This window comes from Mus caroli, chromosome 13 (genome assembly GCF_900094665.2).
Source record: "Mus caroli chromosome 13, CAROLI_EIJ_v1.1, whole genome shotgun sequence".
In the NCBI taxonomy this organism is placed as follows: Eukaryota; Metazoa; Chordata; class Mammalia; order Rodentia; family Muridae; genus Mus; species Mus caroli.
Window position 1 is genome coordinate 94,451,505 of NC_034582.1, and position 12,691 is coordinate 94,464,195.

General features: G+C 45.0%; 1 protein-coding gene across 2 annotated transcripts in view; it reads left to right on the top strand.

Annotated features, from left to right (window-relative positions):
* Positions 1-12,691, top strand: part of Ccdc125 (coiled-coil domain containing 125) — a 47,962-nt gene that overhangs the window by 19,079 nt on the left and 16,192 nt on the right. The window contains exons 9-13 of one of the 2 annotated variants that reach the window (XM_021179872.2): positions 3,146-3,246; positions 5,125-5,232; positions 6,522-6,693; positions 7,307-7,437; positions 9,185-10,307. In XM_021179872.2, the coding sequence (XP_021035531.1) occupies positions 3,146-3,246; positions 5,125-5,232; positions 6,522-6,693; positions 7,307-7,437; positions 9,185-9,493 (821 nt within the window). In that variant the 3' untranslated portion in view covers positions 9,494-10,307. Of the gene's footprint in view, positions 1-3,145; positions 3,247-5,124; positions 5,233-6,521; positions 6,694-7,306; positions 7,438-9,184; positions 10,308-12,691 lie in introns of those variants that run through there. The other variant, XM_029468309.1, reaches the window with a different exon arrangement.

The following is a 12,691-nucleotide window of genomic DNA, read 5'->3' on the forward strand; positions in this document are numbered from 1 at the left end:
AAGAAAGAAAGAAAGAAAGAAAGAAAGAAAGAAAGAAAGAAAGAAAGAAAGAAAGAAAGAAAGAAAGAAAGAAAGAAAGACAGAGGACGAAAGGAAAAAAGAAACGCATCATTGAGAATTTTTATTTGCTTTAAGGTTTTCTTTTTTATTTCCTAAAGAAGAATATGGAGGTAAAATCCAAACAGCGTAAGTATTTGAAAATAAACAGGTGGACCAGCCATGGCGGGGCTTACCCTTAATTCCAGCATTCGTGGGACAGAGGCAGGTGGTTCTCTATGCGTCTGAGGCCATCTTGGGCTACAGAGTGAGTTTGATATCAGCCAAAGGATACGTAGAAGACCTTGTCTCAAGAAAAGAAGGCAACAACCAGCAACCGTTGGGAGAGGCTGCTGGAGGGAGCAGGGGGTGGATGTGACTCAGTACATCCTGGACATGTCTGAAGTGTTCAAAAAATGTAAAAAGACCTTTAGGCTGGGTGGTGGTGGCCCACACCTTTAATCCCAGCACTTGAGAGGCAGAGGCAGGTGGATGGATCTCTGTGAATTCGAGGCCAGCTGGGTCTACAAGAAAACAAAAGTTTCAATAAGTAAAAGTGCTTAACCCAGTAGTGCTGACATACTGTGCAGCTACAGCCTCAGCTATGTCCACACTTTTCTGATATTCCAAAGGAAAGGCTGGGTTCATGAGTCAGTTTCTTTCTAGGATCCGTTTTGGCCCAGTCTCAATATAAAGGGCTAGGACAGTGGTGCAGCCTGTGAGCCCATCATTTGAGAGGCTGAGGCAAGAGGATTGCCATGAGTTTGAGAATGTCTGGGCGCCACAGTGAATTTTAGGCCAATCAGGATTACAGAGTCAGAAACTCTCTCTGAAAAGCAAAATAAAATGGCAGAACACAATGCTAAGGGGACTGAGTATGTGTGTTTGTGTACGAGTATGCATGTGTGTGTATCCACACATGTATGTTCTGCATGTTACAAATCCCTTGTATAATGAACCACGTTATGAGCGCTGAGAAGATCCATGGTGGCATTGATTTTCTTACAGATTTTTAAGAAAGCATGCTAATCTCCTCTGCTCCGCTGGGACTAAGTGGTGGTTTGAAGGGGACAAAGCCAACCCTGAGTCAGACCTTGTGGCTCTTTGAGCTCATGCAGTCCCCGGGTGAGGTCTGGATGCAGATGTGCCTGAGCCTGCAGCAGTCCCCTGTGTTACAGTAGCTTAGGGCAGAAGCCGCCTCTCCCTCTCCTTTGACACTCACTCCGGATTGAGAGGGACAGATAGCACATTCTCTTCTCTATTACATAGCCAAGTCTCTTCTTTCTGTTGTGGTCTGAGGGCCTCCTAGGAAAACTTGTTTAGTTTTTTTTGTTTTTGTTTTTTAGTTCGAGACAGGGTTTCTCTGTGTAGCTCTGGCTGCCCTGAAAGTCAGTCTGCAGACCAGGCTGGGCTTGAACTCAGAGATCTGCCTCTGCCTCCCGAATGAATGCTGGGATTAAAACTGTGTGCCACTATACCTGACTTGAGAGTTCTTAAAAGAAAGACTCTGATGGAATTTGGGTAACTTGCACATTTGATATGAGTACAGTTATAGGAGATCTCATTATCTAGTCCCCTCATTGTCTGAAATAGGAAAAGACCAGTTATTACCATAGTGCTTTATTGATTTTTCTACTGATTTAAATCATGGCTTGTGATGCCTGTTTGGCAGACATAACTTCATTTGCTGCCTAACACAATGGTCTGGAGGAAGAGCTGAAATAATGGACTGTTGCCCTTGACAACTGGAGGCCACATGGGCTTCTGTCAAATCTCACTCTTGCCTGCTTGCTCTCCACCCCACCTTGTGGTTTTAGAGTATCAAATGAGACTACAAACTAGACCCAGCATCGATGCCTTTCAGGAACTGTCCTGGCTTTGGTCTACAGGTGATGTCTTGTCCACTCTAGTTCCATTGGTATTGGAATGCTTATTCAGAAAAGATTCCCAAGAGCAGTCTTCAGAGACTCAGAATAATTTACCTTACATATTCACTTTATTTTTTTAAAAGATTTTATTTATTATTATAATTAAGTACATGGTAGCTGTCTTCAGACACACCAGAAGAGGGCGTCAGATCTTAATCCAGATGGTTGTGAGCCACCGTGTGGTTGCTGGGATTTGAACTCAGAACCTTCAGAAGAGCAGTCAGTGCTCTTAACCACTGAGCCATCTCAACAGCCCACATATTCACTTTTTAAAAAAAGATTGGTCGTGCGTGGTGGGGCACGTCTTTAATCCTAGCACTCGGAAGGCAAAAGAGCAAAAGAAAGCTGGGCGTGGCGGCGCATGCCTTTGATTCCAGCACTTGGGTGGCAGAGGCAGGCNGATTTCTGAGTTCGAGGCCAGCCTGGTCTACAGAGTGAGTTCNAGGACATCCAGGGCTATAAAGAGAAACCCTGTCTTGAAAAACCAAAAAAAAAAAAAAAAAAAAAAAAAAAAAAAAAAAAAAAAAAAAAAAAAAAAAAAAAAGATTTATTTTATGTATATGGGTACACTGTAGCTGAAAAGATGGTTGTGAGCCTTCATGTGGCTGGAATTGAATTTTTAGGACCTCTGCTCACTCCCCTTGGTCAGTCCCTGCTCACTGTGGCCCAAAGACTTATTTATTATCTGTAAGTACACTGTAGCTGTCTTCAGATGCACCAGAAGAGGGCGTCAGATCGCATCACGGGTGTTTGTGAGCCACCATGTGGTTGCTGGGATTTGAACTCAGGACCTTTGAAAGAGCAGTTGGTGCTCTTAACCACTGAGCCATATCTCTCCAGCCCCATGAACTTTTTAAAAAGTGAATATGTAGGGCTGGCTCTTCCAGAGAACCTGGTTCAATTCTCAGCAACCACCTGGCAGCTCACAACGGTCTATAACCCCAGTTCCAGGAGATCAGACAGACAGACAGACAGAAAGCCCCCTCATACATAAAAATAAAAATGTCCTTTCTCCCATGATACCTGCTGTTTCATCAGGTAGGTTTTTCTGGATGGAGACCAATCTTTGGGTAATGTCTAATGTGTGTGTTGCTTAGAAGGAATGAGTGTAAGGCACTGGTGTAACTCTTGTCTAAAGTCCTGGCCTCACATCTAACACTGTCGCCCGTGGCCCTTCCTAGTTTTGAATCAGCGGTACTTGGAGGCCCTCGCCATGCTTGATATCAAGGAGCAGAAGATGGGTCAGGAGGAGAGTGGCTTTACAGAGGTATCAGGTCTCGAGGTACGTGTGCACCTAGGAGAGGTGGATGGGCGAGGGGCATCGCTTGTTTGCTTTCTCTGCTGCCTGTTCTAGGACAGCAACTTAGCTTCTCAGATGAGGGAGCATGAGCCCAACAGCACTGCCCCCCGGGTGGCTTCTTGCCAACTCTTTTGACCATGCCTGAGGGACACAGTTGTTGGACTCCCGGGAATGGGCTGGCTGTCAGCAGCACACACAGCATGAGCCATGTCTCACTGCTGGGTGGAGCTGGCTCCTTCTGAGGACTTACACACTTTCCCCTCACTGAAGGGCCACAAAGGGGTGTCATTCAACTAAGGCTGGGCAGGTTCAGTTACCTTCCCATGGTGACAGGGGAGCCTGTGGCTTACCCAAGTTCAGAGCATAGATCTGCTGAACATGCACACGTGTACAGTGTGTGTGTTTAGCCAGTGAGGGGCAAAGGGCCGTGGGATTTAGAAGCAGCACACCTCCCACTCACTGGAAAGCCCAGGGAAAAAAAGCAGCCATTAACAAGAACAAGCATTGCAGTGTCCTTAGTGTCTAAGAATGACACATTTAGCCCTGACATTGGCTCAAGCTCAACATCACACATGAGGTGAGAGAGAAATGAGGGCGTCATCTTCTGTTCTAGGAGTTTACACCTAGGCAGACTGGATTTAGATAATCTTCTAGTAAGTTCCTTATGAAACTTTAAAATACAAGGACAATCCCTATACAACTAGTAAATTTAGCCTAGCTGCTAAAATGTTTGAAAAATACAACGTTTGGGCTGGAGAGATGGCTCAGTGGTTAAGAGCACTGACCGCTCTTCCTTCCAAAGGTCCTGAGTTCAATTCCCAGCAACCACATGGTGGCTCACAACCATCTGTAATGAGATCTGACGCCCTCTTCTGGTGTGTCTGAAGATAGCTATGCTATGGTGTACTCACATATATAAAATAAACTTTAAAACAAACAAACAAAACAAAAAAAATACAAGGTTCTGGGTTTTCTTTGAATTACAATGGTCAATCAGGAATGACCCCGTTTCTTCATTGTGAGCCTTAGTCAAGTTTTGAGGGGGCAGGGCTACAGGTAACTTCATCGCAGTCATTACCCACGAAATATTTTGAAATATAGAGCATGACTGCAGAGCCATTTTTTTTTTTATTAAGAATGGAAGGATGGTTGATTTCCCCAGAGGCAAACTAACGTTTCCTGTTCATTCTGAGCAGTCTTGTTGAAGGGCAGGGGACACTGAATGCTGGCTCTAAGGGCCATGTGTCACAGGAAGCAGACACGGTGGGTGCTACTGTTAACTGCTTGGTTAGGCTAAATTCTTTCTTTTTTTTTTAAAGATTTATTTATTTATTATATGTTAAGTACACTGTAGTCATCTTCAGACACTCCAGAAGAGGGCATCAGATCTCATTACAGATGGTTGTGAGCCACCACGTGGTTGCTGGGATTTGAACTCAGGACTTCAGTTCGGAAGAGCAGTCAGCGCTCTTAACTGCTGAGCCAGCTCTCCAGCCCCTAGGCTAAATTCTTGCTGCACATTCAGAACTACTGGAGATGGACGCAGGATTAAAGGTTTTGAGATTGAGAAGGGAGGAAGGTAGAACTCCTGGAAGTCTTTGTAGCAAGTCATGGTGTCTCGTTGTGGTCATTTCCACTCAGACCATGAACTCTCCTCATCTCAGCTTTCCTTGAAAATATATATTATATATATCATTTATAATATGTATTTACTATAATTAAATATATTTTACACACACATACACTTTCCACTTTTTTGGGGCCCGAGACCTGAGTAGCACGTGGAGGGCTATTTCTATGTGGTTAAGACAACATGACCCTTGGTAGCTCTTGGTAATAGATGATCCTTCTGGCTTTAAGCTTGCAGTCCTTGGAGCCTGTCTGTGTCATGGTCCTGGAGGGAGCCCCTGTTCTTGTGCCAAAATGGCAGCATCCACTCGGAAACTGGTTCTTCAGCTCAGACATGAGGTACGTATTCAGGACAGCAGAGACTTTGGCTCAGTTTCTTAATTAGCAGTAGAATATGGCTGTATTTGAGGTCATGAACGTCATCTTAGGAGTCACCGGATGTGCAGCGTAGGCTTGGTTTTATGCGACGGCAGTAACTTGTGCGCGGCATGTCGCATGAAATCTGAAGCCATCTAAAGTTGTAGTTAACAGTGCTTCAAGTCATTCTTTCATTTATTCCTGGGCCCCAGAGCACAGTTAATAGAATTAGTAGAGAGTAAAAGGTGTGTTTACACTTAAAATCGGTAGAGTGAACACTGGGGTGCGGGAAGATGAACAAGGAACTGAACAAGGAGCCTTTGTGCACTGGACTGGTTGCACACAGTAGTGCATTAGGGCCAGCCATGGGTTGCTGTCTGTGTGGCTTTGGGTTGAATCAGCCTCAGTTCCCTCATAGGTTAGCAGGATGATAACCACCGTAGAGGAAAGATACGTTTAGTGTCAATAGGCCAGGCATTTAATCAACTGATAGTTGCCCTCATAATTGGACTTTAATTATGAATGTTTATAAACCGAATGTGTGATTTAGCATAATTCTAAAGAGTTTTACTTCTTTTCTTTTTAGCTTTCTGAGATAGTTTCTCTGTGTAGCTCTTGTCTAGTCTATAGATAAGGCTGGCCTCGAACTCAGAGATCTCTCTCCTTCTGCCTCCCCAGTGCTGGGGTTAAAGTCATGCACCACTACGCTTGTCCAGTTTTGGCTTTTTGAATATATGGAATTTAAAGCCTTTAGACCACATAGGAAGGCTAACTGCCAAACATTAGGTACCCCTTAAGCACAGCACATCATCACATAGATTAAATGACTCTTTGAGGTTCAGCTAGGGGAGGTATTAGAAAGTGTCCTTCCTCCAGGATTTGGGCAGGGCAGACAGACACAGGGCCAAGCCTGGGTAATGAGTTTCAAGAGCTGGATTGTCAGAGAGTAGAGTCACAGGCCCGAGTGCTGGCAGGATGGGCAGGTGCTGTTTTTTTTTTTTTTTTTTTTTTTGGTTTTTCGAGACAGGGTTTCTCTGTGTAGCCCTGGCTGTCCTGGAACTCACTTTGTAGACCAGGCTGGCCTCGAACTCAGAAATCCGCCTGCCTCTGCCTCCCGAGTGCTGGGATTAAAGGCGTGCGCCACCACGCCCAGCTGGGCAGGTGCTGGTTTAAGCAGACAAATCTAGATGGGACAGAGGTGCAGGATACAGAGATTAGTACGCAAAACTGAGTCCAGCTTCACCGCTGATGGCTCCCCGGTGCTCTTTCAGTTGGAAACTCTGCAGAAGAGCAAGGAAGAGGCGCACATAACGGCAGATGCATTCAGGATTGCTTTTGAGCAACAGTTAATGAGGAAAAATGAGCAGGCGCTGAGACTGGCTGGAGGGGACCTGTGTAGAAGAGCGGCAACGTGGATCAACAGACAACACCAGGCAGACTATGGTACCTGGGGCGCACGTGGCAAGAATAGGGGCTTTTGGCTGCTTTGGGATATGACAAAGTTCAGTGGAGCATGTAGTTGTTAACTCATTTTAAATTTAGCAAGTGCTGGGGGCTGAACATAGCTCGGTAGGTGTGTGGTGCTGGGTAGATGGGTAGTGACTTTTTTTTTTTTTTGGTTTTTGGAGACAGGATTTCTCTGTGTAGTCCTGGCTGTCCTGGAACTCACTCTGTAGACCAGGCTGGCCTCAAACTCAGAAATCTACCTGCCTCTGCTTCCCGAGTGCTGGGATTAAAGGTGTGTGCCACCATGCCCGGCTGTGACTGACATTTAAAACTGGGAAATCTCACATGTAGACCTGAATTTCTGCTGCACTGAAGACTGTGATGAGCTGGGGCCTGAGCACTGAGTTTCCAGAAGCAGGCCCCGCAGGCCCCGCCCTCACCTCCACACTTGCTCCATCATAATGTACCACCTGCAATATTGGTCCTTGTGGTTTTGGGAGAATTGCCTCTGGGCTGACTTAGCTGTTAATTAGCCTTGGCTCACAGACACTTCGATTACTTCGATCAGTGAGTGTATTTTTCTCAGTTGGATTCTCTCATTGACCCTTAGGATATCCGGCACAAAGGAGAAAGAAGACCTTAGGGCAAAGACTACTGGGGATACTCCCTTCGGAAAACAGTTCCAAGGGCGCTGAAGACCAAGACAATACGCAAGAGGTCCTGAAGATGCTGATAGAGTTGGTTAGTACTGCTCCTCTGCTTGCTTTCTGTTAGCAGCTGCAGTTGCTAATCCGCGTACCTCCTATCCTCAGCCATGCTTGCCTCTGAAGGCCTCTTCTCCCCCAGGTACCACTCTCCATCATCTCCCTGTCAACTGTGTCCACTTCCATGCAGAACCCCCCTTCTTTTTATTAGATATTCTCTTTATTTACATTTCAGATGTTATCCCCTTTCCTAGTTTTCCCTCCGAAAATCTCCTATCCTCTCCCCCCTCCCACTGCTTCCCAACCCACCCACTCCTGCTTCCTGGCCCTGGCATTCCCCTGTACTGGGGCATAGAATCTTCGCAAGACCAAGGGCCTCTCCTCTCATTGATGGCGGACTAGGCCATCCTCTTTCCATGCAGACCCCTTTTGTGCAGATTTAAAGTTCCCCATCTGAGGAAGGGTCAGTGACTCATTCAAACCATCTCAGATGCCTGGATTCATGTATAGCTCTGGGCATTGAAGTGTTCCAGGCACTTTGTCAAAATATCCTTAAATCATTAACAAGGCCCAGAATCAGCCATCCCACAGCTAGCTGCTGACTAAGACACCCACTCAAGTACTTCAAGAAAAGACACCTTTAACTCTGATGGCATATTTATTTGTATATAAATGCATAAAAACAATTCAAAATACAGCTTTAAATATTCCTTCAGAAATAAGTACATGCTGGGATTACATACACAGACTTCCCCGTCCGTCTCTAGGTGACTTACAGGACTAACCAGAAGTAACTTAGAGAAACATTGATTATTTTTGTATGTATGAAATCAGAGGACAGCTCTGTGGATCAGGTCTTTCCTTCCCCTTTCCTGTGGGTTGCAATGATAGGACTCTGCACCTAGCTTGCCTGGCGAGTACTTGATGAAATTCCTCGTTCCTGGACACACACACACACCCCACCCCCGCAAGACAAGTCCTGAGGCCAGGAGAGGCTCAGTGTGGCTCCTTAGTTAAGAGCACTTGCGTCTCCTCTGCAAAGCCTGGGTTGCCAGCATCGGCTCTGTGTGCCTCAGAGCCACCTGTAAATAGTTTGGGAGATCTGATGCCCTCTTCTTCTGGCCTTCTTGGATACCTGCACATGCATGGTGCGTGCGTTCGCGCGCTCGCACGCGCGCGCACACACACACGTAAAAGTTTAATATAAAAAACATCACAGCCGGGCGTGGTGGCGCACGCCTTTAATCCCAGCACTCGGGAGGCAGAGGCAGGCGGATTTCTGAGTTCGAGGCCAGCCTGGTCTACAAAGTGAGTTCCAGGACAGCCAGGGCTATACAGAGAAACCCTGTCTCGAAAAACCAAAAAAAAAAAAAAAAAATCACAAGCTAGGCAGTGGTGGGACAAGCTTTTAATGAAGCAGACCGAGGCCAGCCTAGTCTAACAGCTGGGCTGTTACACAGAGAAACCCTAACTTGTGGGGAGAGAAAACACAATTGCAGCCAGGGAGACCTTGAATTTGATCCCAGGCCCCACCCGGTAGAAGAACTGACTTCAGCAAGTTGTTCTCTAACCCTAACATGTGGTCCACGCCACTCACATATAAACATGAATACAGAATCAATATTAGAATTTAACTTAAATCCTCCAGCACTGGGTTCAAGATTATTCTAAAAGACTATTAATCTAACATTTAGGATGCAGTATTTGGTAAGATGCAATACTCCGTGTTCTGCATCCATCCCAGGACTAACTGGTCCATGTCTTCCTAACGTCTGTGTTTACAGCTGAATGATAAAGAGGAAGCCCTTGCACACCAGAGAAAGGTTAGTTATATGCTTGCTCGGGCGCTGGAAGACAAAGACGCTGCCTCAGAAAGGAATAAAGAAAAAACCCCCATGAGCCAGACCTTCCCATTCAAAACGGCCTGGCAGGATGCTTCGGAGCTCTGTGGTCTGCGTGATCCAGTACAGTCAAACCACATTTCTGAACCCGTGGGTTGCATCTGTTCAATACAGCATCCTCCAAAAGTTTCAGACTGCCCAAGAACTCTTAAAAGATCCTGTTCTTTGCCATCAACTTTATTTTACAAGTAAACCACTTGAAGTTAGAATTAAGAGATTCTTAAAAGTCAGATGTTGGAGCTGGAAGCGGAGCTCAGAGGTAGACATTTGGTTAGCGTGCCTGAGGCCTGGGGTCAGCGCATGGTGGTGCACGCCTTTAACCCTGGCACTCAGGAAGCAGAGGCAGGCAATCTCTGACTTTGAGGCCAGTCTGGTCTACAGAGAGAGTTCCAGCACAGATGCTTCATAAGGAAATCCTGTCGTGGAAGAATAAAACAAAATCGCCTTGGGACTGATGTTCAGCACTGCAAAGACTTTGTCATGCCTGTAAATCCCAGCACGTGGGAGGCTGAGGCAGGACAGCAACTGTAAGTTTGAGGGGTAACTAGATTACATTAAGACTGTTGCTAAAGCTGGGCGTGGTAGCGCACACACGCTCGGGAGGCAGAGGCAGGCTGATTTCTGAGTTCGAGGCCAGCCTGGTCTACAGAGTGAGTTCCAGGACAGCCAGGGCTACACAGAGAAACCCTGTCTCGAAAAAATAAAATAAAATTAAAAAAAAAACAAAACAAAACTGTTGCCAAAACAGAAGAACAACTATGTAAATGTCAATATTAAGAAGCTGTATGCTTTCAAGGTGTTTTAAAAATTTATTAGCATAGTAATTTACAAGGTTGTAAGTTTCATTATGATATCTTAATACACGCAATAATATATGTGTTTTGATGACATTCCTCCCTTTTAATTTTAGGATGCAGCTTAAGCAAGCAAACCCTTAACACATGTAATCCAAGAAATGTCTTAATATTTGTGTTGACATTTTTTATAAACTAATTTCCATATTTTATGACAGTTTCAATGTCTCTATCTTTTAAACAAATATTCAACCTTGAGAAAAATTTTAAAGAATCTATGGAGCTGGGTAGATAGCTCATGGTAAAGTGTCGGCCATGCCAGCACGAGGCAGAGTTTGGCCCTCAGCAGCCACATGAAGAGCCAGGTACAGCTGAAGCATGATTGTAACCTGATGCTGGAGATGCAGAGGTGGGCGGATGCCTGAGGCTTCCAGGACAGCCAGCCGAGACCCCAGTGAGAGACAGACAGACAGACCCTGATGACCTTGACTCAAAAAAAATATATATATGGTAGAGAACACCTAGGCTGTCTTCTGGTATACGTGGGTGTACACACACACAAACATACATTTGTGGAGTAATCTTGCATGTGGTGTCACGTCCCTGTAAACCCAACACTCGGGGTACTTCAGGGTTGCAAACAGCCTGGAGCTACCTAGAAACCTGTGTCACATAACAAACCTAGAGCTGCTGGCATGCTTCAGTGGTGACCTGAGTTTCATCCTCAGCATCTACAAGGTACAAGGGGAAGCCAACTCTCTGACCCCACACTTCACCGTGGCTGCTTGCTCTTACATAAAGCTGGCTGTGGTGGTATGCGATTATTTGGTAAAAATAATGTGATCTATTTTTACAAAACAAACAAACAAATAAAACAAAAAAAGCAGTTATCTGATCCTCATTCTATTTCGGATATTAAATAAAAAATAATCACACAAAGGCCAGACTACAGTTTGCACAAGTTAAAACATAAGAAGTCAATATCCTTGCCTGACACAGGAGGATAACACAGTAAGGCACATCCATGAAGTCTATGAAGCAGTGGGAAATAGTGAAACATACTGGACCATCCTCCAAGGATGGGGTTCACGCGTGAGAAACGCCATGTTTATTCAGGGAAGACATTGACGTGTTAACATATCAAGCACACACATGTACAACACTAAGACAACCCACCCACCTTCTGGGGTAGGGGACTGAACACAGATACGGCATGAAGGGTGAGAGTCACTGTCAAACATCAACATTTCTCTATTGAAAAACGCTACAGATTAAAGAAAAGCAATTATAAACACAAAAGGGTATATGTGTTTTATAGTTTAGGGTTTTTTTTGTTGTTTTGTTTTTTTAAAAAATGGTTAAAAAAATCTGCAAAGCTCGAGTCTGATCCAGCTAGGATCTTCTTACCCTGCACACAGGCAGGAACTGCATACCAATGTGTTAAGGCTAGTACAGGTATCTTAAGTGTTCTCAAGGCTCTGAGCAATATAAAACCCCGATAGTGGCCTGGCGTGGTAGCGCATGCCTGTAATCCCACTGGGGAGGCAGAGTTTGAGGCCACTGTGGGTTATATATTGTAGAGATCCTGTTTCCACACCAGAATGTATTAAGAACTACGTGTGCAGCGGGACGGCTCAGCTGGTGAAGGTGCTTGCTGTCAAGCAGGACTGACTACCTGAGTTTGGTCCTACTCCACATAATGAACGAGAACCAATGTCTACAATCTGTCCTCTGACCCTCACATTCTATAGTATGTGTGCACACGTATGCATACATGTGTGTACAAATACAAAATTAAAAATAGCGGTTTAATATAACCACACAACAGGCTGTATATTGTATACTGTATATTGTAATCCCAAAAACAGCTAGGAAGAAGCGAGGCATGGTGGTACGCACCTGGGGGATTGTAAATTCTAGGGCAGCCTAGGCAACATAGGGCAACCATGCCTAAAATCACACAAACAAGGGGAAACCCGTTAGCCACATTTAAGTGTCACGGGTTCTTTTGGCACCTGTCGTCATCTCGGCTTGTAGCAGTTTGGAATGCCATCAACTGCTCACTCACCACTAAGGGGATATTTACATCTTTGTTGCTGCTCTCAGCCAGCTCAGCTGTTTTACAGCCAGCCTAGACCAACTCCAGTTTTTGCTATTTTCAGTCTTTGATAAAATATATACTATGAGTTGGGCAACTTGGTGTCTGAATGTCTATAAAAGGGATAGATGTTTCCCTTTTTTTTTTTTTTTTTTGAGATAGATAGGGTTTCCTTGATGCAATCAATACATTCAAGAAAGTCCAATGTGAAATTTAACCATAGGAACCCAACATGGACATGATTCCCCCATAGCTGTGTAGATGGGCCCAATTTTAACCCTAATTGCTCGTGGCCTTAGGGCTTGTGGGAGGGGCGGATTATTATTTTTTTTTTAAAGATTTATTTATTTATTATATTTAAGTACACTGTAGCTGTCTTCAGACACTCCAGAAGAGGGCACCAGATCTCGTTACGGATGGTTGTGAGCCACCATGTGGTTGCTGGGATTTGAACTCTGGACCTTCGGAAGAGCAGTCGGGTGCTCTTACCCACTGAGC